Source organism: Aspergillus sclerotioniger (genome assembly GCF_003184525.1).
Source record: "Aspergillus sclerotioniger CBS 115572 chromosome Unknown BO94scaffold_19, whole genome shotgun sequence".
Lineage (NCBI taxonomy): Eukaryota > Fungi > Ascomycota > Eurotiomycetes > Eurotiales > Aspergillaceae > Aspergillus > Aspergillus sclerotioniger.
The window spans coordinates 251111-272333 of record NW_020291009.1 but is presented as its reverse complement, the minus strand read 5'-3'; the positions used below and the strand labels follow the sequence as shown (position 1 = coordinate 272333).

Sequence of the window (21223 nt, the reverse complement as noted above, 5' to 3'; positions counted from 1 at the left end):
TATTATCTTCTAGCCAATTCCGTTATCACACTTCTCTTTAGAATCCACCCTACCCTACCCTACCATACACTACTTATGAATAAATTGTTCTGAGGAATGTGAGAGGTTCTATCATACTAAGAAATGTAGCCAGACTCCAGTGACATCTTTGCCTACTTGGTTTTGTTAATTAGGAAGTTAGCGACTTGAATAGTCAATAATAGCAGGAGTGAGTATTCTTGATTCTGTCTTTCACGTATATGTATGTATGTATGTATGTATGTATGTATGATGTAGTCACGGGGGGGGAGGCAGGGCAGAACATGGTAGAATTACTATTAGTTATCATATCGGGGGGGTGGGGATAGATGTTGAAATCCTATTCCTAACTCCCCTAGTACTACCTACCCACCTACCTAACAGAGAAGCGAAGTAAAGTACATTTCTCATTTCTCATTTCCAGTTCCAGTTCCAGTTCCAGTCCCCTTTCCATATTCCGTGCTCCGTCCATTTGAAATAAAGGAAAGGAAGGGATGGAAAAGAAAGAAAGAAAGAAGCAGAATGATGAATATGAATTTAGCCACATTACTACAGGGTGTGATTTGAAGATAAAACGCTGCGTCATATTCCATCCATCCCCCAATCCATGCCATCCCTTTCTTTCTTGGTTCCACCACTAACAAGAGCGAGGCTTGTCAGACAGATCGACAGCGCAGAGAAAAAGCCCGCTTAAGTCAAGGTTATTCGGTTTATTGCTGTTGTCATCATCAATATCGTGTGCTTTTCGTCAACAAGGAACCGCGGCAAGGCGGTATCATGTGTAGACGTTGGTAGGGGGCAGGAGCTTGGCTCCGTAGCGGAGGTCGAGAGAGCGAGAATCGGACGGGTCAAAGATGGTAGCTTGGCGCTGTTCGAGGAAGAGAGCTATTCAAAATTAGTTGATGATCGGATACCTTTTCCGAGGTGGGGAACGTACGTGTCACCTTGATCATGTCGAACCAGCGAGCGGCGTTTTCGTCGCTGCCGTCGACGGCCTTCAAAATGCCGGTATCGGGTCGGGGGTTGGCCTTGGGTGGGAGGCTGCGCATCTTCAGCAGCATGTGTAGGATGTCGGAGAAGCGATCGCCCTGGTTGGAGTAGTAAGGCGGACGCTTGTCCAAGGGCCACTGTAAGGTGCGTTAGTCCATGGACCGATTTAGAAGCATGGCGGTGAACTTACTCGCTGCGCAAAGTTCTCGTCGTCCCACGAACGGAACAGCCAGCACGTTCTCTCCACGCAGTTCAGCAGGATAAGCGCCACCAAGAAGGTCTCGAACCAGCCACTCTGCTGGCGCTGGAGCAGTCGCCGCTCGAGATCGTTCATCACCGACTTGCTCAACTGGGACGCGCGTTTCTCAGTGGCCGCACGCAGCTGACTGCATAGGAGTTCATAGGACTCGCTGTTGGTGACACTATCGATTGGCGTGCGTCCGTCGTCTGAAGGCTGCGCGAGAGAGTGCATCGAGGTGGGAGGGAGAGTCGGGTTGCAGTACGTCTTCCACTGCAATTCCCCATCGGCCAGGATATGAGTGGCAATCCAGAGTTCCAGCACCCGTTCGAGCAATGAATCCTAGACGAGTCAACACCACCGTTTTGGCAGCAGAGCAATAGGGATGCATACCTTTTTCTGCTGGCTCAGCTCCGCTGCAAGCATTAGAGTAGGTCTCATGAAGTCTGACGTCTCCCGCTCATAGAAGAATGGCGCCGTCTTCTTAATGTACATCTCGATCTTTCCAGGAAGATCATCTGCATCACTGTCGAGCAGGTACAGCTCATGAAGAGGTCCCTGGAACTGCGCATCATCTCCGAGAGCCTGGAGCTGAGGATCAAGCGTCGACGCGGAGGCCTTATGACCTTGAAGCCCACTGAAGGTAACGTAGACCATGCTCTCCTCGAAGTGAGTAACCTCAATACGTCCAGCGTAGTGTTCGAATTTGATTTGGTTTCGGATACCGCTCACGTCGTGGTAGGCGAGCGTAGCGTGCAAATCTGCAGACGTCAGATCGTGCCAAAGACCAACGGTGGTTAAATACATACTTGCGCTATAGAGCTCGAATTCTTCTGCAATGCGAGTACGAATGCATGGGTGTTTCCACAAGCGGGCGCTCTCAACGCTGGCGCAGGTGGTGCAAGGGCTGTCACCGGAGCACTAAACCAAGACTCGTTAGAGGCACTTCGAGAACGAAAGGGTATTCCGACATACAGGCTTCTTAAGCATGCGACAACGAATGCACGCGCCCCGTTTGCGCACTTCCTGGACCTCTCTGCGTCTGGCGGCGGAGAACCGACCGCGCACCTTGGGCTTGGAGGGCTTGGTGGAGTTGCCAAACTCGTTCACGAAGCCCTTGGCCTGGGAATTGGGATTCATCGCGATCGGACGGGGGAAGGAAGCCGCGCGTTGTGTGGCAGCAGTCAGTGTCGGGTCGTGCTCCTGAAGGCTGTCGAAGAGGAGCTGCTCCTGAGTGGACAGTTGTTGATTCCAAGTGGGACTCATTTTGGGTAGGCCGTCGGCAAGGCCAGCGCCAGTATCGTGATCCATCGGAAGACCATGAGGTACCATCTCACTCGCGGAGGCGGCGATCATGGACAGTTGCGACTGGCGCGCGTTGGAGGTGGCATCGGGGGTCACCGAGGCCTCGAGCAACTGAGGAGATGCGGCTTGCGGCGGTTCTTGAGAAGAGCTGGGCAGGGATGGTATAGAAGAGGTGTGGGAGCCTTGGGGAGTGCCTATAGAATGGGATATCATTAGCGCGCCGCAAGTGAACAAAGGAAGCGCAGTGACTGTAGCTGCTGGGCAGTGACGAGACGATCCGGCATTAATCGAACAGGCTTACCTGGGGGGTTCGCATCTTCCTCTACCTGCTCAGGCTGTGTAGGATGACCCTGGAAGCCCTCGGCCTCGAGCGCTGGATCGACGACGACCGTCTTCCCCCCGACAGTCACGGACTGGGTATATGCGGGACCCCGTTTGGTCTGGTCGGAGGCACCGACTTGTCTCGACGCCTCGGCCAAGACATTGAGGCCATCGAAATTCTGACGAGTCGCGAACGGCAGATCGACCGACTTTCCCTTGTTTTGTCCGGTGACATCCTTGTTCTGGTCCCCGTCGGCCAAGTCGGGGAGTTCGTGAAGTCGCAACAAGACGCGTTGTCGATCGCGCAGCGGAATGGCTTGACACTTCTTGACGAGATGGTTGGTCAGGCTGTCGATGCGACCCTTGGGGAACTTTTCGCCGCAGGCCTTGCACGTGTGTTGGTAACGGTTACTGGCGTCCTCGAGTTTCTGGCCGCGAATAAAGAACTCGAGGATGAGTTGATTCGGTTTGCGACCCATTGCGGTGAGAGAGTGTTTGGCACCAAGTGAAAGCACTCGGCAAGGAGTAATAGGGATTTAGCTTCACGAGGCAGAGAGATCGGCAAGAACCGCACCCTGAAAGGAGAGTTAGGAGGGCTTGGAGAGCGTCCTCAAGCTGTCAAGACGAGGGGAGAGGGACAGCCCGCGACTGAACTGGAGCTTTGACAGTGACGCACACAGGGGAGCGACGAGGGGTGAGAACGGATGGCAAAATAGCAGCTTGGCCACAACACCGACCGGCAGAACCCACCACCCGTTCAGAAGCCACTCACCAAGGGGTCAACGGGATGATCTGAGGAGGGCTCGGTGCAGGCGAGGGGATTGGGGGCACAACAAGGCACGCAATGATGGGGCAGCGATGAGGCAGAAGGCAGGAGGGAGTGGGATGAAGAGGAATTTGGGAGCAAGCAACGGCAAAACCACGACTTTTCTACGGGCGGTCTGCCACTGGCCGCCCTCGCTGTCACGGGTTCGGTTGGGATGCGCCTCACCGCATGAAAGGCGGTGATGAGATCGGTGACTGCTGGCGATTCATTCAATTCTATCCTCCGCAATGGTGAAGAGACCAGGCCGATCCCGCGGGTGATTCACCGGGTAGCCTCTACGCAGTGTTTTCCCCCCATCCTGGAGGGCGTCGTTTGGATGGCTTCTTTCCTGGGATAGGAATTCGCTAAGTTTCTGTGCTACCCTTGGCTAACAGACTAGATCCCCCCCCGGAATTCCACTTTCCCCCCTCCCCTCTCATTCCGTTCCTCTTCCATGCTTCCAGGTCACTGATACATGAATCGCGCGCCTAGTTGTGACCGCCTTTTCACCCCCGGCCCCTCTCCGATAAGCAGCAGCAGTCCGATACACCTGCAATGCGTGCCACAGTAGTTGCATTCTCCGTCACCTGTCTGACACACCCACTCCCAAACCCTCTGGTTGCGGGAATTTCAGGCCTCCTCGCGGCTGCCGCCATACCTACAGCCGTCTGACGCATGGAGAGAAGTCGGTCTGGCAACCCACAAAAGCAAAATGCAAAGCCACCAGACCCTCCCGGCAGTCCGAATATTATCTGTCACCCGTCAGCCCGTTCTGCTCGACGTGTCCCCCGCGACACGAAAACTTCGGGCACATCAGCAGATGCGATGCTCGGGAGGCCGCCAGGGAACTCCCAGGATCGAGAAGATTCGCCGCTCGTCGCGTCCTTCGAGTAGCCGGCCCTCCGTCAGCTTGACCCGTTGTGGTCCGCGTAGCACGTCCGTATAGAGGCCTCGTTGATTGAGCCGCATGCCCTTCTTACTCGCCAGGAGCCTCATACTACGATTGAAGATGTCATTCCCGGTAAAGTAAATCAATGCAGCCCCGATCTCCGAGTCCGGCACGAACAGCAGATCGATACGTCGCCAAAGGCGACCGCCTGGGAGCATAGACGCCCCATGCCATTTGGACCCGTCCCGCGACGTGCTGGCTAAGCTGGCCTGCAGGAAGCCCTGTTTATAGAGTCGTGGGACTACAAGAGCCAGCATTATGGTTCTGATCTGCTCGATATTCGTATCGGGCTTGGTGATGAGTAGGTCGATATCACCGCAGTCGGCTGCCCCACGCCGAGAGGAGCCCGCGATGATGACCTGCATCTTAGAATCCACTCGCTGCACCGCCTTCCGTACGATCTCTCCATGCGTTTCGACCTCCTTTCTTGGGATCCGCTGGGAGAAATCGTAGTGGTGGTCCACGCCGACGCGTTGTTGTTTGGTGAGGGACGCTTTGGTCTTCAGGTCCTCTAACGTTCTGTACCCTTGGGCCATCCATCTTGATGCCTGTGTAATTCCAGCCCCATAGACACCCAGGAACAGTTGGAGTACACGGTCTTCAGGCGTTGAGTTTATATTTTCCAGGCGGCGGAGTCTGTTTGTGCACACGATCTCCTCGATTTTATCGGCCAGACGCTCTCCAATCCCCGTGATAGCCAGGGCCTGCGACTTGATGGTGATCTTCTTGGGCTGTCTGCGCAGAGCACTAATGGCCTTGCGATAGGCCAATATACGCCAGTGATCATCGGTCCTGGTGTAGTAGTCCAGCATTTGCTGAAGGACGGCAATGGTCCTGCTGTTCGGGTTTTCCACGGCCGATTGCGAATCGTGCTTCTGCATGCATGCAAACTTCTGTTGCCAGGCGTCTACTACTTCATCTTCTTTCCCGACCGCTTTTCTTTTCTTCTTGACTGGCCGGGGGCCTGATGAGTCGTAGGCCTCGCTATCGGATGCCTCGGCTGCATTTTCCTCATCCGAATCCATTTCCAGGGGCTAGATCACCATGTTAATCAATAAATTTGCAGATTCATCCTGTGGAGTAACCTACCAAATTCTTCAAGGCCTTGGCCTCCTCCACCAGGTCATCCAAAGCATCGCGTTCCCGATTCCGTGCGGGAGCAACTGGGGAGTCTTCTCTGAGTTCGTTGATCGGCGGCTCAGACAGATAATCGGTGTCCTCATCTTCCGAACGTTGCGTCTCAATTTCACGAAATTTCCCTTTCCCAGTTGCCTTTATCGGCAGTGATCCGATCGACGGGGTATCGTTCGCAGGCGGCGCTTCTTTGGCCTCGGAGGGAACAGGGATACCTTTCACACGAAATCGCGACCGAGTCGGGTCCAAGACTTCGCGGAAGCCGAGACATTCGGGAATGTATGTGTCGTTAACAATAGCGACCTTGGCCTTGGTAGAAGTCAGTATAGCACTGGATGTCATGGTTATATGAACTCACCAAAAGACTTTCTGGACCCAGGTGTTTCAGAACATCCTGATACGTCAAGTCGCTGTCAGCAATAATGTGGGTAACAATGTCATCCAACTTCTCTGCCCAGATAGCGCCATAATCCTGCGCTCGATGAATGCGCAGGCGTCGAAGCGGCGATATGTCACTGTTAGGGAAGAAGACTATACCCACACGTCAGCCAGATTACACGTATAAGCACACAGTAAGAAGAAAGTGAGGCCAAGATACTGACAGAAGACAAGACCCTTAAAGATGTGCCGTTCTACGGGCACCGATACATGGAAAGACTTACGCTTCCTTTTACCGGAAGCAGCTTCCGCATTCCCTTTGGCAGGCATCACGGTTGAAGAAGTCGATTTCGTCACGACTTTCTGTTGTTTCTTTTCGGGTATCTTTTCAGGTATAGCTAGATCAGTTCCTTTTTCGATAATAATCTCAGGCACCTTCGCAGAAGCAGGAAGAGGCTCCGTAGAAGCCCTCGACGGCGCCGTAAGACCCTTTATATCCGACACTGAGCTCGATCCAGCCACAGCACATGCGTCGCGATTTTCCAACAAGTTCACCAGACGACGAAATTCCTCGTCTTCGCCATCAGTCACACAATCCAGCAGCTCCAACCCCTTGAAAAAGGCGTCTTTATCCGCTCGCGACGGCGCCATGGTATGGTGAGACTGAGAATCCAGTGAGCCATTTAGGCTTGGCGTCACTGCTGCCTAGCAGGTGACGATACAACTATGTTCATCTGAACCGGCAGAAATAATCCCTCATCAGAAAGATAGAATCCGACGTCGGTGACACACGCCCAGGCAGCAACGCGTAAAAACTGTGTCACGAAAACGCCGCCAAGTCACGGGATCGGGGAATCCCAATTAAACTCGGGGTGGATCTCGAGCAAATAATCCAATTCCGTAGAACAACCACCGCCTTACAGTTACTTCCCCACAAACCAACAATGTGGAAGCCCACGGCGCTTTTGGCTTCACTTTCCGAGCCATCCCTCTTGAAGGGTGGTCGTTGCCTCGGCTGCCAATTGCGCAATGCAACCGCAATCCGCCCCCGTCCTGCGCTGCGTTACTATGCCACCAACAGCAACAGCAACAGCAACAGCAAAAACAGCGAAACCAAACCCACGACATCCTCCCCCTCCCCCCTCCCAACCAAGTCGAACAACAAAGTCGCCCACTTCCAGGCAAACTACTCCGCAACAGCATCAAGAGTCCCCTCCCCGACCAGCCAACCGGGCGATGACGACTTCATACCTCCGACTCTGGACCGGCCCATTGGGTCCGCAATCTCACCCCAAGAAGGCCAGAACACGGGAATCGATGACCGGTCTTTCCGGCAAAGAAGAGACGATTTTGTGAACTACGAAAGACATCTTGAACGTCGGAAGGAATTGTACAACACATTAACCCTCCCCCCCAACCTACCCATCATGTACTATACTAACCCAGACCAACGTACCCCAGAACCCGACAAGTCGCAAAGCCCTACTTCCGAGAATGGTCCAACATGCGGTACCACGAAGGCAAGACCTTCCAATCGAACCCACGACTCTTCAAACGTGACAAAGCGCTCTACTTCCCCAACATGCACGGCATCACGCTCGCATCCCCGAAAGAACCCCAAGACACGACGCCCCTGTTCCGTGGAAAAGTCACAATCGTGAATTTGTTCTCTAGCGTGTGGGCCGAGTCTCAGGTCGTGACGTTTACGGGCAAGGAGCAGAATCCTGGGCTTTGGGAGGCGGTTCGGGATGGGGAGGGATTGGTGCAGAAGGTGGATATTAATTTGGAGGAGAATGCGTTGAAGGCTGGCCTGATTCGGATGTTTATGTGGAGGATGAGGGCGAAGTTGCCGGTGGAGCAGCATGAGAGGTACTTTTTGGTTAGGAGGGGGTTGGATGATGGGTTGAAGGAGAGTATTGGGATGTTGAATGGAAAGGTGGGATATGTTTATTTGTTGGATGAGAATTGTCGGATTCGCTGGGCGGGGAGTGGTCCGGCGGAAGGGGAGGAGTTGGAGGCGTTGAATAATGGGGTGAGGAAGTTGGTGCAGGAGAGGAAGATTAGTAGGGAGTCGGAGATGCCGGTTCAGGAGTGGAGTCAGGAGGCTGCTGCTGCTGCTGCTGCGAAGAAACCTAGGGTTGTTGTGCGGTAGACCCGGGGTAGGATGGTCTACTGGTTGATCTTGTGTGCGTGTATGTACATACTGGGATTGAGGTGTATGTGTGAGTGAGTGTAAGATATGCTCCAGACACCAACACCAGGACAGAATCCCCACTATTAGTCTCTGTATAGTAGTAAGAAGAAAAACGAATCGAACAAGACAAATCTCCCAACGCCAAACCCATACCCACAAACAACAACAACAACATCATCATCATCTCCATTCTGAGAGCAACAAAGAACACAGCACCAGCTCACCTAACCCAAACCAACACCAAAAAGCAAACCCCAATAAAAGCCCCCAAAATCAACGCATCCCTTCTCCTCTTCGACCCAATCTTCCCAATCAACGCATTCATGCCCGGCACCGAGCTCGCCGCACCCACAATCTTCCGATTAATACTCGCCAGGGTCTCCCTCTGCAGCCCAAAGTTCTCATTAATCGCATACGCCTGACTCAACACCCCATCCATCATATTATGGCTTTCATCAATCCGACCCCGCTCTTCAAGCATGTAGTCTGCCTCTGCCTGGGCGGGGTTCGAGGCGCGGTAGGCATCGATATCGGAGCGAACGTTGGAAAGGAGATTGGCGCGGTCGCGGGATTCACTGATGGCGGATTTCAGCCGTTGGAGTTCGCGACGGTGGTCGTGGAGGACTTCGCGGTGGCGGGAGAGGTTGTTTTGTTTGAGGGCCGAGGAGGTGAGGGTTGCTTCGGAATCGAGGAGGCGGGACAGTTGTGAGATAAGAGTGTCGCGCTGTTGAGGAGTGTTAGTGATAAGGTGGATGGGGGATGGGGGGAGGTTGCGTACTCGTTCTAGTAGGTCTTGGAGTTGGGATTCGATTCGTTGCTCCTCTTCCGAGGGGGTCGGAGGGAGCTTAGTTATCGAGGCGTATTGGGAGTAGGTGTGGAAGAGGTTCTCTGTCTGGGTGGTGTCAGTCGGGAGGTCTATATCGTGGAGAACGAGGGAGATATGATAACCGTACTTGAGTCTCAAGTGAGCGGGCTTGCTGCCGGAGCTGAGCCCAGCCGGTACCGGTTGAAGTGGCCATGAAGGAGGACTCTGAAAGGGAGGGGAGGATTATATCAAGAAAAACACACAGATAGCACCTCAACGCCAGGTATCAGATCGGGAAGATGAGGTTGAATTAGCACAGCGAACTGCGGGCTGGACATCACAGCAATCCAGCGAGCCGCGGCGGGTGGTGGAAAGGCACCCACATTTACTACTAGTAGTTAGTTAGATACTACTACGGCCAACGCAGGCCGGGGCGGAGGCGGCGTCATCCATCAACCATCAAAGGCACTCTGGGGCCCGAAACACGCGCCACACCTAGCCACAATCACGTGCCCGCTTAAGCCGCCGCACACCCAGAAAAAATCAAACCCTAGTCCCACAACGAACATCCCAAATTGACCCGGTCCATCTTCAATCCTCACGTCGACAACCGTACGATACGACACGAAGCCGCCCACCATGGTATGTGAAGCGCCATGCTGTTCTGCGCGATGTCTGTTGAATGTGGGAAAAATGCTGACCGCGCGTGTGTTTTTTCTGTGTCTAGTCGTCCAAGGTCAAGGCTGGTCAGCTCTGGGGAAAGAGCAAGGATGACCTCACTAAGCAGCTGGAGGAATTGAAGACCGAGCTCAGCCAGCTCCGTGTCCAAAAGATCACTGGCGGTGCCTCGTCGAAGACCCTCAGAATGTGCGTTTGAACAAGACTTCTCCGAGCCCCTCATTTTTGAAACTATAAGAATTGCACCTGTCGGATTGTGGACTACGGCGAAGGGGAGGGAAGAACGAGTGGGCAAGAGGGAAGGAAGGCACAACAACAACAGTGAAGAGATTTTCGACCATAAGGAATCGACAGGGAATATCAAATGCACGACGACCGATCCAAAAGCCGAAAGGCACATTCCGACAGGGCGCAATTTCCACCACAACTCGAAGGCAAGAATCAGGATACTGATATGAAATATGATTTTTAAACAGCCACGACGTTCGCAAGTCGATCGCTCGCGTTCTGACCGTCATCAACGCCAACCAGCGCGCTCAGCTCCGCTTGTTCTACAAGAACAAGAAGTACACTCCTCTTGACCTCCGCCCCAAGCTCACCCGTGCTCTCCGCCGCCGTCTCACCAAGCACGAGGCCACCCTGAAGACCGAGCGCAAGCGCAAGCAGGAGATTCACTTCCCCCAGCGCAAGTACGCTGTTAAGGTATGAGAGCCGCTCTGGATTGTCTCGGTTCGGTTCTGGAGGAAAATATGTCCGAGGAACCAACACCACCACCCCCCGACCATTCGCTAACTGCGGTCTTGATGTGATTAGGCTTAAATGTGTTGTCTCGGGATCTGGATGGAGTTACGGGAACGTCGTTTAATGATGACGGGTTGACCTAACCTTGCGTGGGGGGTCGGTTTCATCAAACGTTTCTTTTTAAAAAGAAATTGGTTATGTATCTTAGAAAAAAGATGCAGATCGATGTTAAACGAAGGCCTTGCTTGACATGACATAAACGAGACAAGATTTATTGCCAGCTTGGATGTGTGTAGACCGGAGGTTGTTCTGGTCTAGTGTACCAGACCTTCTGCGTCTCCTTTTTGGAACCGAATGGCACCGATGCCCGACGCAACACTTCCTGACGATTCTTGAGGGCAGATTTGGTCGGTTGTTTCCAGTGGACCTTAAACAATTACCGATTACAAGGCTTCTGTCCGCACAGTAGGTGTAGTAGGTTCGTAATATCCGTTCATTGTAATTCTACGCTATCCAAAACATGCCGGAACCATATCTATCTACCATCTGGTATCAACACAACTCAAACCAACGACCACCAGGGCCGAAGTTCTCGAACCCTACCCTCATTTTGTCCCCTCGTTCGAGCCCGACTCCACCGTCCACATCCCCCCACAGATGCACGATCGCAAATGTCCCAATTTGAATATCATGCGGAATGCAAGCACTGAGCGTGGCGGGTACGTACCCTCGGACACGTCGCAGCAGCGGACACACCGCCGTCGAAGTAGCCCCTGATTGTTTGATTTTCCGACCTGGGGCCCATTCGAGCCCTGGGTGACTGTCATCCTGATCGGAGTTTTCTTGATGATATCCACTTCTCGTGTCCTCCGGTACCACTCCGAGCGTCGGTCGGTCCCGAACCCAAGCCATCCGTAGTCACCCATGTAGATGGCCATGCGGTCAACGTCCGATTTAATACCCGGTACAGTCTGCCGCAGGATGGTGGATACTGCTGTGACAAGAACAGGCGGAATGCGGGCGTTGACCAGCAGCTCTTTCTCGGGCCCAGGGCGTTCGGCGTCACCGAACCCGGCGCCATGGTATGCGTGTCGTACGGCAGAATCCACTCCAGCAAGAAACTTTTCGTACACGTCGATCCGCATAGGACATGTATCCAGGGCTTGGCAGATCTCTGCATACTGTAAACGAGAGTCTCCTGTCAGAGGTGCGTTGTATCCTGCGTAAATACCTCGCAAGCCACGGCAAATGAAGCGCAAGAATGCACGGGACATGCTTGACAGGAGGATTATAAGAGCCACCGAGTTCGTGGTTTTTACTATCGTAAGCGACATGTTAGCGCGGCAATACTCCCGGACTGTGGTATCAACAAACATTTCTGGCTAAAAGCTTCTTGGTCGGCGGATAGATTTTCGAATTCATCGGCAAGATCAAAAAGCTCATTCAATATATAGAGCGAAAAGTCAAGTGCCCACTTGGTGTTTCCGAGCACCATGCGAAGGACATCTAAGTGACCCCTGCTGTTAGCGAGACCTCGCAGTGGTCATGTCGGCTTGGGCTTACCAGGGTCATGTGGCTCTGCCTGAATCCCTTTGTTGTACTGGAAGAAGAATGGGTATAGTATTGAAGCATGGCGCAGCTGAAGGATCGACCAGGAGACGGAAGAAGCAAAGCTTCGTGGTTTATACTTGTTGTTAAAGCCCAACGCAGCTTGTATACTGAGACACTTGGGTATGTAGGGGTGGTTCATCAGCTTATCCTGCTCGACTGTGAAGTTGCAGTTGATAGGCAGCGCGCGGTAAACTTCGTTGATGAACGTGATTTGGGCATCTGGTAGCGAGTTAGAGTCAAGGATTCAATAAGAGGGTAGGATGGGGACTGACCCGGCGTGAGTTGCTGTATTAGAATTAATAATATATCATCTGTATTGACCTCGCTGCCACATCCGCGACAAAACGCCAATGTAAGTGATGCAATGGCCGCAGAAAATTTATCTTCAATGACATCAGCATGCAACTCAATTGACAGGGATAGGGAGACACACTTTCATCGTAGAGACCATTTTCAGCTCCGTAAGAATGCTCCATAACCCTGAGGTGCGTCTGGCCGTCACTATCCAGCATGACCGCAGCACATGCACTCGGTGAGAAACTAATGTGTTGGCCTGTCAGGCAATAATTAGCCAGGTGACAACTCAGAAACTTTCGGGCACAACAACCTGAGGTATCGGGGGCATAGTGAAACCCTGCTTGAGCTAGGCTGGTCACCGTGTTTGCATCATCAACTCCATTGAACACCGCCATAGCTTTCGGGTCATAGAAGGAAACGGAGCTATCATCATATGTAACAGCAAGCACATTGCCGTACTCAATCTGGTCCACCGAGATGACATATCGATCGGAAGTGATGTCTTCCAGTCGACGCAGCACAGGTCTAGGCTGTTCCAACAGTCAGCACGGTTTGTCAACCGAACTTGTAGATTCTCACCTTGGTCTGGATACTGTTCCTTTTAGATGTTATTTCATCGAACTTCGGGTGAAGAGTGAAGGGGGCAGTGTCGAGTTGCCATCGGACAATAACACTTGCTGGTCCTTGTTGACCAGGATGATCTGGAGTAACCTGGGGTGGGGTTGAGAAAACAGCAACAATCCACGGGTTCGCCGTGGATCCTACGGAGTTGTCTGAGGCTGGGAGAATGATGTCCAGGCAGCTGAGACTATATAAAGGGTTCGAGGCCGATTGCAGGTCTGTCATCTCCCCGTCATTGCGTTGCGTGCCTGGGACAGTAAAAGACGTCTCGACCTTGGAGTGTGTGAAACGGAAGCTAGGAACCGGAAAGTGATTCGGCATCTGCTTTGGCTGCTGCGCAGGATCCCACTGGGGAGGGTTCCAGTTGATTTGTACCCGATAGAAGCGAATCTTTTGACACAGCGAATAAGTAGCGACAAGAATTCCGTTCTGGGTCGCAACTAGAGCCGCATGTGACAGCAACCGATCTGAGTAACTCGTGCTTTTCAGATCGGTAGATATGTCGTCCCATCTGCCGTCCGGGTTCTGGTACAAAAGCCTCATGGATCCGGACCGTGTGATACAGAGTAAAGCTGCCTTGTTTACTGGGTGAAACGGGCCTATTGGCCGGCGTCGAAATGGCGAATACGCCCAGCGACCTTGTACTTTGGCTGCCTGGTAGAAAGCATGTACCTAACGACGTTCAGCATGGAGACCAATGTGTCCAGGAAAGATTTCCTACAGAGCGTTGGGTATTGAGCCACATCATGCCAACAACTTGAGACCCATCATCAGGGACAAAAGCGGGCTGTCGGAGCCCGTTGATACTGTTAAGGGCGAATGGAATGTGATATATTGAGATGCGACCAGACAGATCAACCACTGCCAGGTCGGAGCCAGCTTCATTCCAGCTCAAATGAGCTAGGCCATGCCCACCATGAGCTTCGGCAACTGGCATCAATGGAGTCTCATCGCTGAGTACCCATTTGCCATCCGAAGGTCGACATTGCAGATGGCGCACATTCACTCTCATGGTGTCTTGCGATATGTAAGCAATACACCCCAGCTTTGACCATGCGATCTTTCTGAGACCAAATTAGTATACCGAGCTAGTATAAGTTTCCAGACACTAGCAGCAACAGTAACTCACTGGCAACATCCCAGCAGTCTCATTTCATCCAGACGCTGAGCAAGGCCCTTGGTGGTGGAAGCAGATGGTGGCAGGTCCAACTCCAAGGAGGAGGGCTCACCGAACAGATCGTCGACATTGATACTATCGTCCATCATTAAGGGCATGTTGGAGTGCAAGGGTCTTGATTATATGGAGATAGTAGATAGTAGTCTCGGGGGCAAGCGGTCGCACGACTCAGATATCATAGTTCGGTACAATGCACCCCGGAAGGCAATTGCAATGGAAATGGAATGGATGGAGGGCTAGCTGCAGAGAGACACCAAAAGAAAACCAAAAGCCTCAGTTACTGGCAGACAAAACCCTCATGGCCATTAAACCCCAGAACCAAACGCTACCCTTTGCCGGGGGAAGGATGATCATGGACTAAGTTGACTCCCAAGATGATAGTTTCATTATTCGGGACTAGTGGTCAGGTGGAGCTCTCCGCGCCTCTTAGTCAGCGTCATGTGAGGTCATGTGCGCCCGTAGCCGGGACAACCAATCACCTCCGCCCCACCCGCGATTCCCCCGATAGCAACGACATCAGCCGTCATCGGAGGTCTACTTACAGCATACAATAATCCCAGGAACCAGATTCTACTACGTACAGTAAGCAATATCTAATCTGCCATGATCCCATGAACTTGGAACCTTGAAAGTGGTTCCAACACAACAATCAACGATAGTGGTGGAATCGTTGGAATACACGATGAACCATGCCGAATACAAAGGAAAAGCTTGATGCTTGGACTCAGGATTGCATATTGGACCCAACTTATTATCTCCAGCCTTCCAGGTTGAGGCCCTATCACTCAAGCAAGTGCTTACTGTGCACACACCTGCTGTCGAGATGGAGGGACTAAAACGTCTAGAGAGCGGGGCTCAACCCGCCCTCATTTGTTAAATCCTCTTCCGCGGACTGCATCCAATCTGCTCGCATGGATTCCAGCTTTGAACACCAAACGGGTTCATCGCATGCTCTCCCAGGACCGGGCACTACTTCCTGGCATTGTAATGGACTAACCAGCAACGCTATCGGCGCTTGGTCTGAGAGAAGCACAAGGCCAGACAGATGATGTGGAAGGCCTTGAGAAACTCACCTCGTATGTAGAACTGGCTCATGCTCCACAAAGCTTCTTTTCCTTTCCATAAAAAATCTGCGTGCGATGTTGGATTCAGTTTCCAGATGTAAGCAGCTGTACGGCGAAACAAGTGCGGGGAACGAAAACCCGTGGAAAATCCGGCTCCCTGGAGAACCGGATCATGCCAGTTCTTGCCAGAACTCCGTGCTCTCCAATGAATTCCTCCAACTGCTTTGGCCGATCCTGAGCTGGTGTTTCTCAATGTACCGTGTCTTGACCGGTCGCATAAAGGGAAGCGCGAGTGTCGACGGGATAGTCAAAGCAGCGTTCAATCTAGCATAGATTCAGTCCTTATACGACTGGTAGAACATCAGCGAAAAGCTCTCGGCGCCGTAAGGAGATGACATACGCACCCCTGTGATTTTGGAAACTGATGACATTATCACTCAGCGGCTGTCGTCGGTCGCTGCTGCGAAATTGTCGGGTTGGCTGCACGAAATTGCGATTCACTTGGACGCACGATGAGTGTGAGACTCACCCTTCTGGCGAAGGATTCTCTCTATTGTTGTGAAATCATCCGGGGTGGATGTGAGCAAAGTTGCTGGCGCCATTAATCTTGCCGTAGAATCACAACGCTGGCTGGACAAGTTCGGGGAGACAATCGGAGATCGATTGTCTGATAGAATAGTGGAGGCTGCGATGCTCGATTATGATTCTCTGCAGCCAAAGAAACTGGAGATTCGATCGGAAAGCTTTAGCAGATAAAGAGACAGTCATTCAGCAAACCCGGTGAGGATGTAGATGATCACGGCCGGAGCTCTGGCCGACGCGTGAATGATTGCAATGATTGCCTCGCACGGGCAAGTATATGTTTGGGCTGTGGTTGGCCGGAGAATTGGGAGAAGCTTCCACGGCCAATGAGAGGCGGGTTCTAAGCCGAAGCCCCTTTAGCGCCGTACGGGCCCGGTAACGCGAGGATGCCAACACACTCGACTTTGCGCCAGTTGTGGACAGGGCCAGCCCCCACCGGGACTGGCCATACGCGGGCGATACCAAAATTTCGCATTGTTCGCATCCTCAGCTGTAGGTACAGTACGGAGTACAGTATCATCCATCCGCATCATCACCATCTCCATCAACAGCCAAACAACTGACGGAGTGTGCTGCTTCCCCTCGACCCCTCGTAGCCAGACACATTCCTGGGAGCATACCATCGGGTTGCCAGAGTCTGGCACCGAACGAGCCTGTGCCTCAACCCCCGACCCCTCTCAGCCCTCTTTGATGCAGAGCCCTGATCGTTTGTTCCCGAGCGATTCCCGTGGGTCAAAATAAACACACTGCAAGCGAGAGGATCTGACCGGACTGCTGCAACCTCCCAAGCAGAGTGTTGTCGTGCTGGCCGGTGCTCTGGGCTTTTTCTCGCATGATTCTTTGGTTTCCCACTTGACCTCACCACTTGCTGCCCTTCACTCCAGCCCAGTCACGGGGCTGATCCTCTGTCCTCCTCCATTGTCTGGTCTTCTCTTTCCTCCTGCAACTCCCTCTTCTCTTTGCCTGTTCCCCGACTCAGGGAGAAAAACGAAAAACAGGGGAACAAAGAAGCCATCCTCTGGTCGGGATATCCCCCTTGCCGTCAATCCCACTTGTCAATTGATGTTTCCGTACTCTTCCCGGTCCTCCATGGTTTTCTCTCGGGACGATATCTAGCTTTGATTCCCCCCCTCTCTCTCTCCCCCAACATTCCGTGAACAGCTAGCTCCTCTTGAGTCCTTTTTTTCCCCCCAATTCAATTTTCTCGGGTTTTCCTCTGCCTCCTCGCCGTGTGCCTCGTCATTGCGACGGCTCGACCTAATGGCGCCCCCTCGTTCGGCCACCACGACGATGACCACCAAGTCGTCCAGCTCGTCTCCCAACAGCCTTCTGGCCAACCTGGGCATGGACGACGACTCGGACTGTTCCAGCCTCAGCTCTGCGCCAGCATCACCGCTGGCACCGCCAGGGTTCTATCCGTCGCCGCCTCCGTCGCAGGACGCGGATGAGCCTAGCGCCGCCCGCAGCCAAGACGACTTGCCGCCCGCCAGGAAGAAGCGTCGGGTCGCCCCCCCAAAGGAACGCCGAACCCAGCATCTCGATCTCTCGCCCTCCGCGGATCTCTCCTACGCCCAGCAGCAGTCGCAAATCGATTACCTGGTCAAGACCCTTACCCGCCATCGCAAAATTGTCGTCATTGCCGGCGCGGGTATCTCCACCTCCGCAGGAAGTATGCTTTTCCATCCCCACTCCTGAGCCACATCCAACGTCGGCCTTCGTGCCCTGCCCTCGTTCATTCTAATCCCATCATAGTCCCCGATTTCCGCTCCACCGATGGTCTCTTCAAGACTTTGCAGAAGAAGCACAACCTCAAAGCTTCCGGCAAGCTTCTGTTCGATGCTGCCGTCTACCAGGATGAGACGTTGACCGCCTCTTTCCAGGACATGGTACGGTCGCTGTCCGAAGAGGCGGCCAATACCTCTCCCACCGCGTTCCACCACATGCTGGCTCGACTTGGCCAGGAGAACCGTCTTACTCGATTGTACACGCAAAATATCGATGGCATTGAGACCTCAATGCCTCCTTTGGCTACGCAGATCCCGTTGAACGTCAAAGCGCCTTGGCCGCGGACCATTCAACTACATGGGAGTCTCGACAAAATGGTCTGCCAAAAGTGTCGTCATTTGAGTGACTTTGACCGGGTCTTGTTTGATCGTCCCGACGCCCCCGAGTGTCCAGAATGCTCGCGTAACAACCAGTTTCGCATCGAGACTGGTCAGCGTAGCCACGGCATCGGTAAAATGAGGCCGCGGATAGTCCTCTACAACGAACACAATCCTGATGAGGATGCTATCACGTCCGTCATGAATGCTGACATCCGCTCCCGGCCGGATGCCTTGATCGTGGTCGGCACGAGCTTGAAGATTCCGGGCGTGCGTCGCCTGGTGAAGAGCCTCTGCTCCGTCATCCGCAGCCGTCGCAATGGCGTGACCATGTGGATCAACAACGAGTACCCTGTCGGCAAAGAATTCGAAGACTGTTGGGATCTGATGGTCAAGGGCGATTGTGAAGAAGTTGCGCGATTAGCCAATTTGAAGCGGTGGGATGCCAAGGACGACGTATTCGCCGAGTGCAATTCTTCAGAGGTGGAACGGGTGAAGAAAGAACAAGGCGAGGTTTCGGTTGTCGTCACGCCCAGCAAGAAGCGACCCACCCCGACGGGATTCCTTACTCCTTCTTCCAGCTATGATGAAGCCCTGCCATTGCCGAAGAGAGGCTATTCCAACCCCGCCAGCCGCGGACGCAGCCTTCAAGACGTTCTTCAGGCTTCCAAGACGCCCGGGCCAAAGAAGGCAGCTCCAAAGAAGAGTGCGCCAAGAGGGCGGGCCAAGAAGGCTGAACCCGCGAAGAATACCAAGATCAACAGCTTCGGCAGAGTCACCAAGGCTCAAAAAGCGGCGGCAAGTGATAAATCCTCCAAGCTGGACAAAGATGATACCAAACCGATGCATCCACTGGCTCCAGGCGCTGCTCGCAACAACGGTCCGAATGTAGTGGCCAACTCGGCAGGCAAAGGGGAAGCAACACCTCCACGAGTCGGCCAGTGGGGACGGGATGACACGATCTCACCGGGTTCGATTCCACGGGGGATGAACCGATTGCTGAATGAGCCGACCGCATGACTGGGCTCGGGTCTGCTGCGTCGGTGTCTCTCCGCCCCGTCCTCCTTCTTTTATTTCTCTTTTATTACCTTACCTTCAAGACCTTCCTGGGGAATCTTTTCGACTACGGTTAATGGCGATACCAATGATAGACTATCTGGGGCGTTGGCGTTTGGGTGTGGGATAATGAAGTCACCTGGATTCTCGCCACTTCCTTCTTGCTCTGGCTTGAGAATCCTCTGGTCCTCTTCATAGACTTGGGGGCATGGACTGCACCAACTGATTGTACAACATGGTCAGCTCTTTGTGGCGTTGGGTGTGGAGTTATGGTTCTTTTGAGTCACCACGGGTGATTCGTGGGGTATTAATCAATATGAGAGGTTGTGACATGATCTGTGAAGCGAAGTTGAGTTGGGTATCAACACATTGTACATTGGATATGATCAAGAGTGATAGTCATGCAACATCATTCATTGCCTAGAGTAACCATATACCATCAAATTACGTTCTTTTAGCCCAGCCCCAAATCCCCTCGAAGCTGACTCCCCGGTCCATCCTCATCCTCACTATCCGACTCATCCCCTTCAACATCCGGATTCATCAGCCGTTTGGCTCGCGCATCGCGATCCAAATCCTCCACCCGATCAATATCATTCTCCTCCTCATCCTTATGTTCTTCCTCTTCCTCCTCATCCTCCTCCTCTTCTTCCTCTTCCTCTTCCTCCTCCGTCTCATTGCCGACAACTTCCTGCTCCTCCTGCGTCTCATCCCCATCCTCCTGCTTCTCCTCCCCCTTCTTCTCAACCCCACGCTTCACCCTCTTCGCACCCCGATCCTTCTCTTCCTCTTCTTCTTCCTCCTCTCCGACCTCCTTCCCAGGCTCCTCCTCCCCCTTCTTCGCCCGTCTCTTCCCCGCCTTCAACTCCGTAAACGCCTCCAACTCTTTCTCCAACCGCGCCCGAAACCCATCAAACTCCAGCTCTGAAATCGCACTGAAGACGTCGGATGGCGCCACGGTTCGTTTTAGGGTTGCTTCGTTGGCACTGCATGCGTATCGGTATTAGCATCTTTCTTGCTCTCATAGGTTGATATGTAGATAGATAGATAGATGTAGTGAATGGTAGATCTATCCAATCCCAATCCCAAAAACAACATCCCCAAAACGAAACCAACATAAACAGGGAAAGGCTAAAGAAGCAGGAGGGAAGTAAACATACTGCGACGACAAATACGACACAAACACCGTCGCGGCCTTTTGTATCGCCAGGACAGCATCCTTCTGTATGGAGGTATTCGGTGGCAAGACGGATTTTGCCAGACGGAGGGTGAGGGAGCGAGGGAGGAGGTAATCCTACACCATACCATTATCCGGTTCATTAGTTCAGCCTTTTTCTTCATTCATCCATCCATTCATTCCTTTGTTAATGGATATCATATCAATCCATTGATTTTCACCCCAACTCAACAGAAAGATATAACCAAGGGGAAAGGAAGGAATACCTCTATACTCGCCCTCGCCTTAATCTGCTGTTCCGTAGCCTCCACCATCTGACCTTGGGATTCGGGCAATTGGACTGGATTTGGAGGTTGATGTGGATGTGGTGAAGGGGATTGTGTCGTCGGGGGGTGTTCGTCACCGGGCGTGCTGCTGGTGGATTTTCGGGGCATGGTTTCTGTTTTTTTTTTTTTCTTTCTTCTCTCTCTAGATCTCTTTCTCGGTGGTTTGGATGGAATGAAAAGGTGGTGTTGGTGGTGTATAGGGTGATGGGTGGGTGGGGAAAAAGTGTAATGGGTTAAGGTCTGGTTGATAGGGACGCGACGCGGAGGGCGCGTGTGGATCGGATCGATCGAGCGAGCGACTGAGCGGTTGGGTATCGGCGATAAGGAGGGTTTTCGCGATTGGGGGGGTGGTTCGCTAGGCTGGTTGGTTTGTTTGGGATCTGGATTGTTTATTAGGGTGGTGGAGTTAGTTGTTATTCATGATGAGTGGTGATGGTGGTGAAGGGTTTGGTGGTTATTGGATGAAGGTGCAGTGGTGGAGGTGATGGTGACGGAGATATATATCTGCTGGTGGTACGGAGTATGTTATGGCTATATCTTCTGGTTCAGATTAACCACCACCCTGATTAATTCAGATGTCTACAGAGTATGTTTGAAGGTGATGTACTCTGGAATACAGCTACAGTCTACTTATTCCGTCGATAACCATTTATA

The 21223-nt window shown here is 52.8% G+C and overlaps 9 protein-coding genes across 9 annotated transcripts; 3 read left to right on the top strand and 6 right to left on the bottom strand.

The window, feature by feature from the left end:
• Positions 1-342: 342 nt before the first annotated feature.
• Positions 343-3774, bottom strand: BO94DRAFT_536624 (uncharacterized protein). The gene is made up of 7 exons (XM_025612058.1): positions 2853-3774; positions 2222-2745; positions 2056-2167; positions 1640-2007; positions 1199-1588; positions 956-1145; positions 343-903 (listed from the first exon to the last, which is right to left on the bottom strand). Exons 1-7 carry the CDS (start codon positions 3349-3351, stop codon positions 794-796), a joined length of 2193 nt encoding a protein of 730 aa, XP_025465928.1. The 5' UTR covers positions 3352-3774; the 3' UTR covers positions 343-793.
• Positions 3775-4114: 340 nt separating this feature from the next.
• On the bottom strand, positions 4115-5654 carry BO94DRAFT_536623 (type-X family DNA polymerase; the record flags this gene model as incomplete). The annotated part of the gene is made up of 1 exon (XM_025612057.1): positions 4115-5654. The coding sequence occupies one exon, from the start codon at positions 5649-5651 to the stop codon at positions 4491-4493; it is 1161 nt and encodes a 386-aa protein (XP_025465927.1). The 3' UTR covers positions 4115-4490.
• On the bottom strand, positions 5607-6217 carry BO94DRAFT_536622 (uncharacterized protein). Its single transcript, XM_025612056.1, has one exon. The coding sequence runs from the start codon at positions 6100-6102 to the stop codon at positions 5695-5697; it is 408 nt and encodes a 135-aa protein (XP_025465926.1). The 5' UTR covers positions 6103-6217; the 3' UTR covers positions 5607-5694.
• Positions 6218-7043: 826 nt separating this feature from the next.
• BO94DRAFT_536620 (mitochondrial ATPase complex subunit ATP10) lies at positions 7044-8694 on the top strand. Its single transcript, XM_025612055.1, has 2 exons — positions 7044-7528; positions 7600-8694. The coding sequence occupies exons 1-2, from the start codon at positions 7083-7085 to the stop codon at positions 8288-8290; spliced, it is 1137 nt and encodes a 378-aa protein (XP_025465925.1). The 5' UTR covers positions 7044-7082; the 3' UTR covers positions 8291-8694.
• Positions 8553-9351, bottom strand: BO94DRAFT_557808 (putative vesicle transport v-SNARE protein Gos1; the record flags this gene model as incomplete). Its single annotated transcript, XM_025613959.1, has 3 exons — positions 8553-9056; positions 9111-9224; positions 9286-9351. The coding sequence occupies 3 exons, from the start codon at positions 9349-9351 to the stop codon at positions 8553-8555; spliced, it is 684 nt and encodes a 227-aa protein (XP_025465924.1).
• A 408-nt stretch (positions 9352-9759) lies between these two features.
• Positions 9760-11005, top strand: BO94DRAFT_536618 (60S ribosomal protein uL29). Its single transcript, XM_025612054.1, has 4 exons — positions 9760-9779; positions 9865-10004; positions 10292-10517; positions 10629-11005. The coding sequence occupies exons 1-4, from the start codon at positions 9777-9779 to the stop codon at positions 10632-10634; spliced, it is 375 nt and encodes a 124-aa protein (XP_025465923.1). The 5' UTR covers positions 9760-9776; the 3' UTR covers positions 10635-11005.
• Positions 11006-11037: 32 nt separating this feature from the next.
• BO94DRAFT_625518 (mediator of RNA polymerase II transcription subunit 16) lies at positions 11038-14615 on the bottom strand. Its single transcript, XM_025617291.1, has 9 exons — positions 14215-14615; positions 13807-14149; positions 13044-13757; positions 12775-12994; positions 12601-12720; positions 12440-12550; positions 12120-12386; positions 11931-12062; positions 11038-11874 (listed from the first exon to the last, which is right to left on the bottom strand). Exons 1-9 carry the CDS (start codon positions 14358-14360, stop codon positions 11162-11164), a joined length of 2766 nt encoding a protein of 921 aa, XP_025465922.1. The 5' UTR covers positions 14361-14615; the 3' UTR covers positions 11038-11161.
• Positions 14616-16850: 2235 nt separating this feature from the next.
• On the top strand, positions 16851-19166 carry BO94DRAFT_119445 (putative SIR2 family histone deacetylase (Hst4)). The gene is made up of 2 exons (XM_025605567.1): positions 16851-17577; positions 17661-19166. The coding sequence occupies exons 1-2, from the start codon at positions 17169-17171 to the stop codon at positions 19028-19030; spliced, it is 1779 nt and encodes a 592-aa protein (XP_025465921.1). The 5' UTR covers positions 16851-17168; the 3' UTR covers positions 19031-19166.
• Positions 19167-19466: 300 nt separating this feature from the next.
• Positions 19467-21014, bottom strand: cbfA (putative CBF/NF-Y family transcription factor). Its single transcript, XM_025612053.1, has 3 exons — positions 20510-21014; positions 20227-20360; positions 19467-20052 (listed from the first exon to the last, which is right to left on the bottom strand). Exons 1-3 carry the CDS (start codon positions 20675-20677, stop codon positions 19521-19523), a joined length of 834 nt encoding a protein of 277 aa, XP_025465920.1. The 5' UTR covers positions 20678-21014; the 3' UTR covers positions 19467-19520.
• Positions 21015-21223: the final 209 nt, after the last annotated feature.

What these genes read in the sequence shown, in the direction of transcription:
- BO94DRAFT_536624 (XM_025612058.1), bottom strand. Translation starts at nt 3,351, where the DNA reads ATGGGTCGCAAACCGAATCAACTCATCCTCGAGTTCTTTATTCGCGGC. An exon ending in AGCTGAGCCAGCAGAAAAAG is followed by an intron (nt 1,589 to 1,639) that starts GTATGCATCCCT and finishes TGACTCGTCTAG; the next exon opens with GATTCATTGCTCGAACGGGT. An exon ending in ACGAGAACTTTGCGCAGCGA is followed by an intron (nt 1,146 to 1,198) that starts GTAAGTTCACCG and finishes CGCACCTTACAG; the next exon opens with TGGCCCTTGGACAAGCGTCC.
- BO94DRAFT_536622 (XM_025612056.1), bottom strand. Translation starts at nt 6,102, where the DNA reads ATGACATCCAGTGCTATACTGACTTCTACCAAGGCCAAGGTCGCTATT.
- BO94DRAFT_536620 (XM_025612055.1), top strand. Translation starts at nt 7,083, where the DNA reads ATGTGGAAGCCCACGGCGCTTTTGGCTTCACTTTCCGAGCCATCCCTC. An exon ending in CTTGAACGTCGGAAGGAATT is followed by an intron (nt 7,529 to 7,599) that starts GTACAACACATT and finishes AACGTACCCCAG; the next exon opens with AACCCGACAAGTCGCAAAGC.
- BO94DRAFT_536618 (XM_025612054.1), top strand. An exon ending in TCGTCGAAGACCCTCAGAAT is followed by an intron (nt 10,005 to 10,291) that starts GTGCGTTTGAAC and finishes ATTTTTAAACAG; the next exon opens with CCACGACGTTCGCAAGTCGA.
- BO94DRAFT_625518 (XM_025617291.1), bottom strand. Translation starts at nt 14,360, where the DNA reads ATGCCCTTAATGATGGACGATAGTATCAATGTCGACGATCTGTTCGGT. An exon ending in GGCTCAATACCCAACGCTCT is followed by an intron (nt 13,758 to 13,806) that starts GTAGGAAATCTT and finishes GAACGTCGTTAG; the next exon opens with GTACATGCTTTCTACCAGGC. An exon ending in CTATGCCCCCGATACCTCAG is followed by an intron (nt 12,721 to 12,774) that starts GTTGTTGTGCCC and finishes ATTGCCTGACAG; the next exon opens with GCCAACACATTAGTTTCTCA.
- BO94DRAFT_119445 (XM_025605567.1), top strand. Translation starts at nt 17,169, where the DNA reads ATGGCGCCCCCTCGTTCGGCCACCACGACGATGACCACCAAGTCGTCC. An exon ending in TATCTCCACCTCCGCAGGAA is followed by an intron (nt 17,578 to 17,660) that starts GTATGCTTTTCC and finishes ATCCCATCATAG; the next exon opens with TCCCCGATTTCCGCTCCACC.
- cbfA (XM_025612053.1), bottom strand. Translation starts at nt 20,677, where the DNA reads ATGCCCCGAAAATCCACCAGCAGCACGCCCGGTGACGAACACCCCCCG. An exon ending in AGGCGAGGGCGAGTATAGAG is followed by an intron (nt 20,361 to 20,509) that starts GTATTCCTTCCT and finishes GGTATGGTGTAG; the next exon opens with GATTACCTCCTCCCTCGCTC. An exon ending in GTGTCGTATTTGTCGTCGCA is followed by an intron (nt 20,053 to 20,226) that starts GTATGTTTACTT and finishes ATACGCATGCAG; the next exon opens with TGCCAACGAAGCAACCCTAA.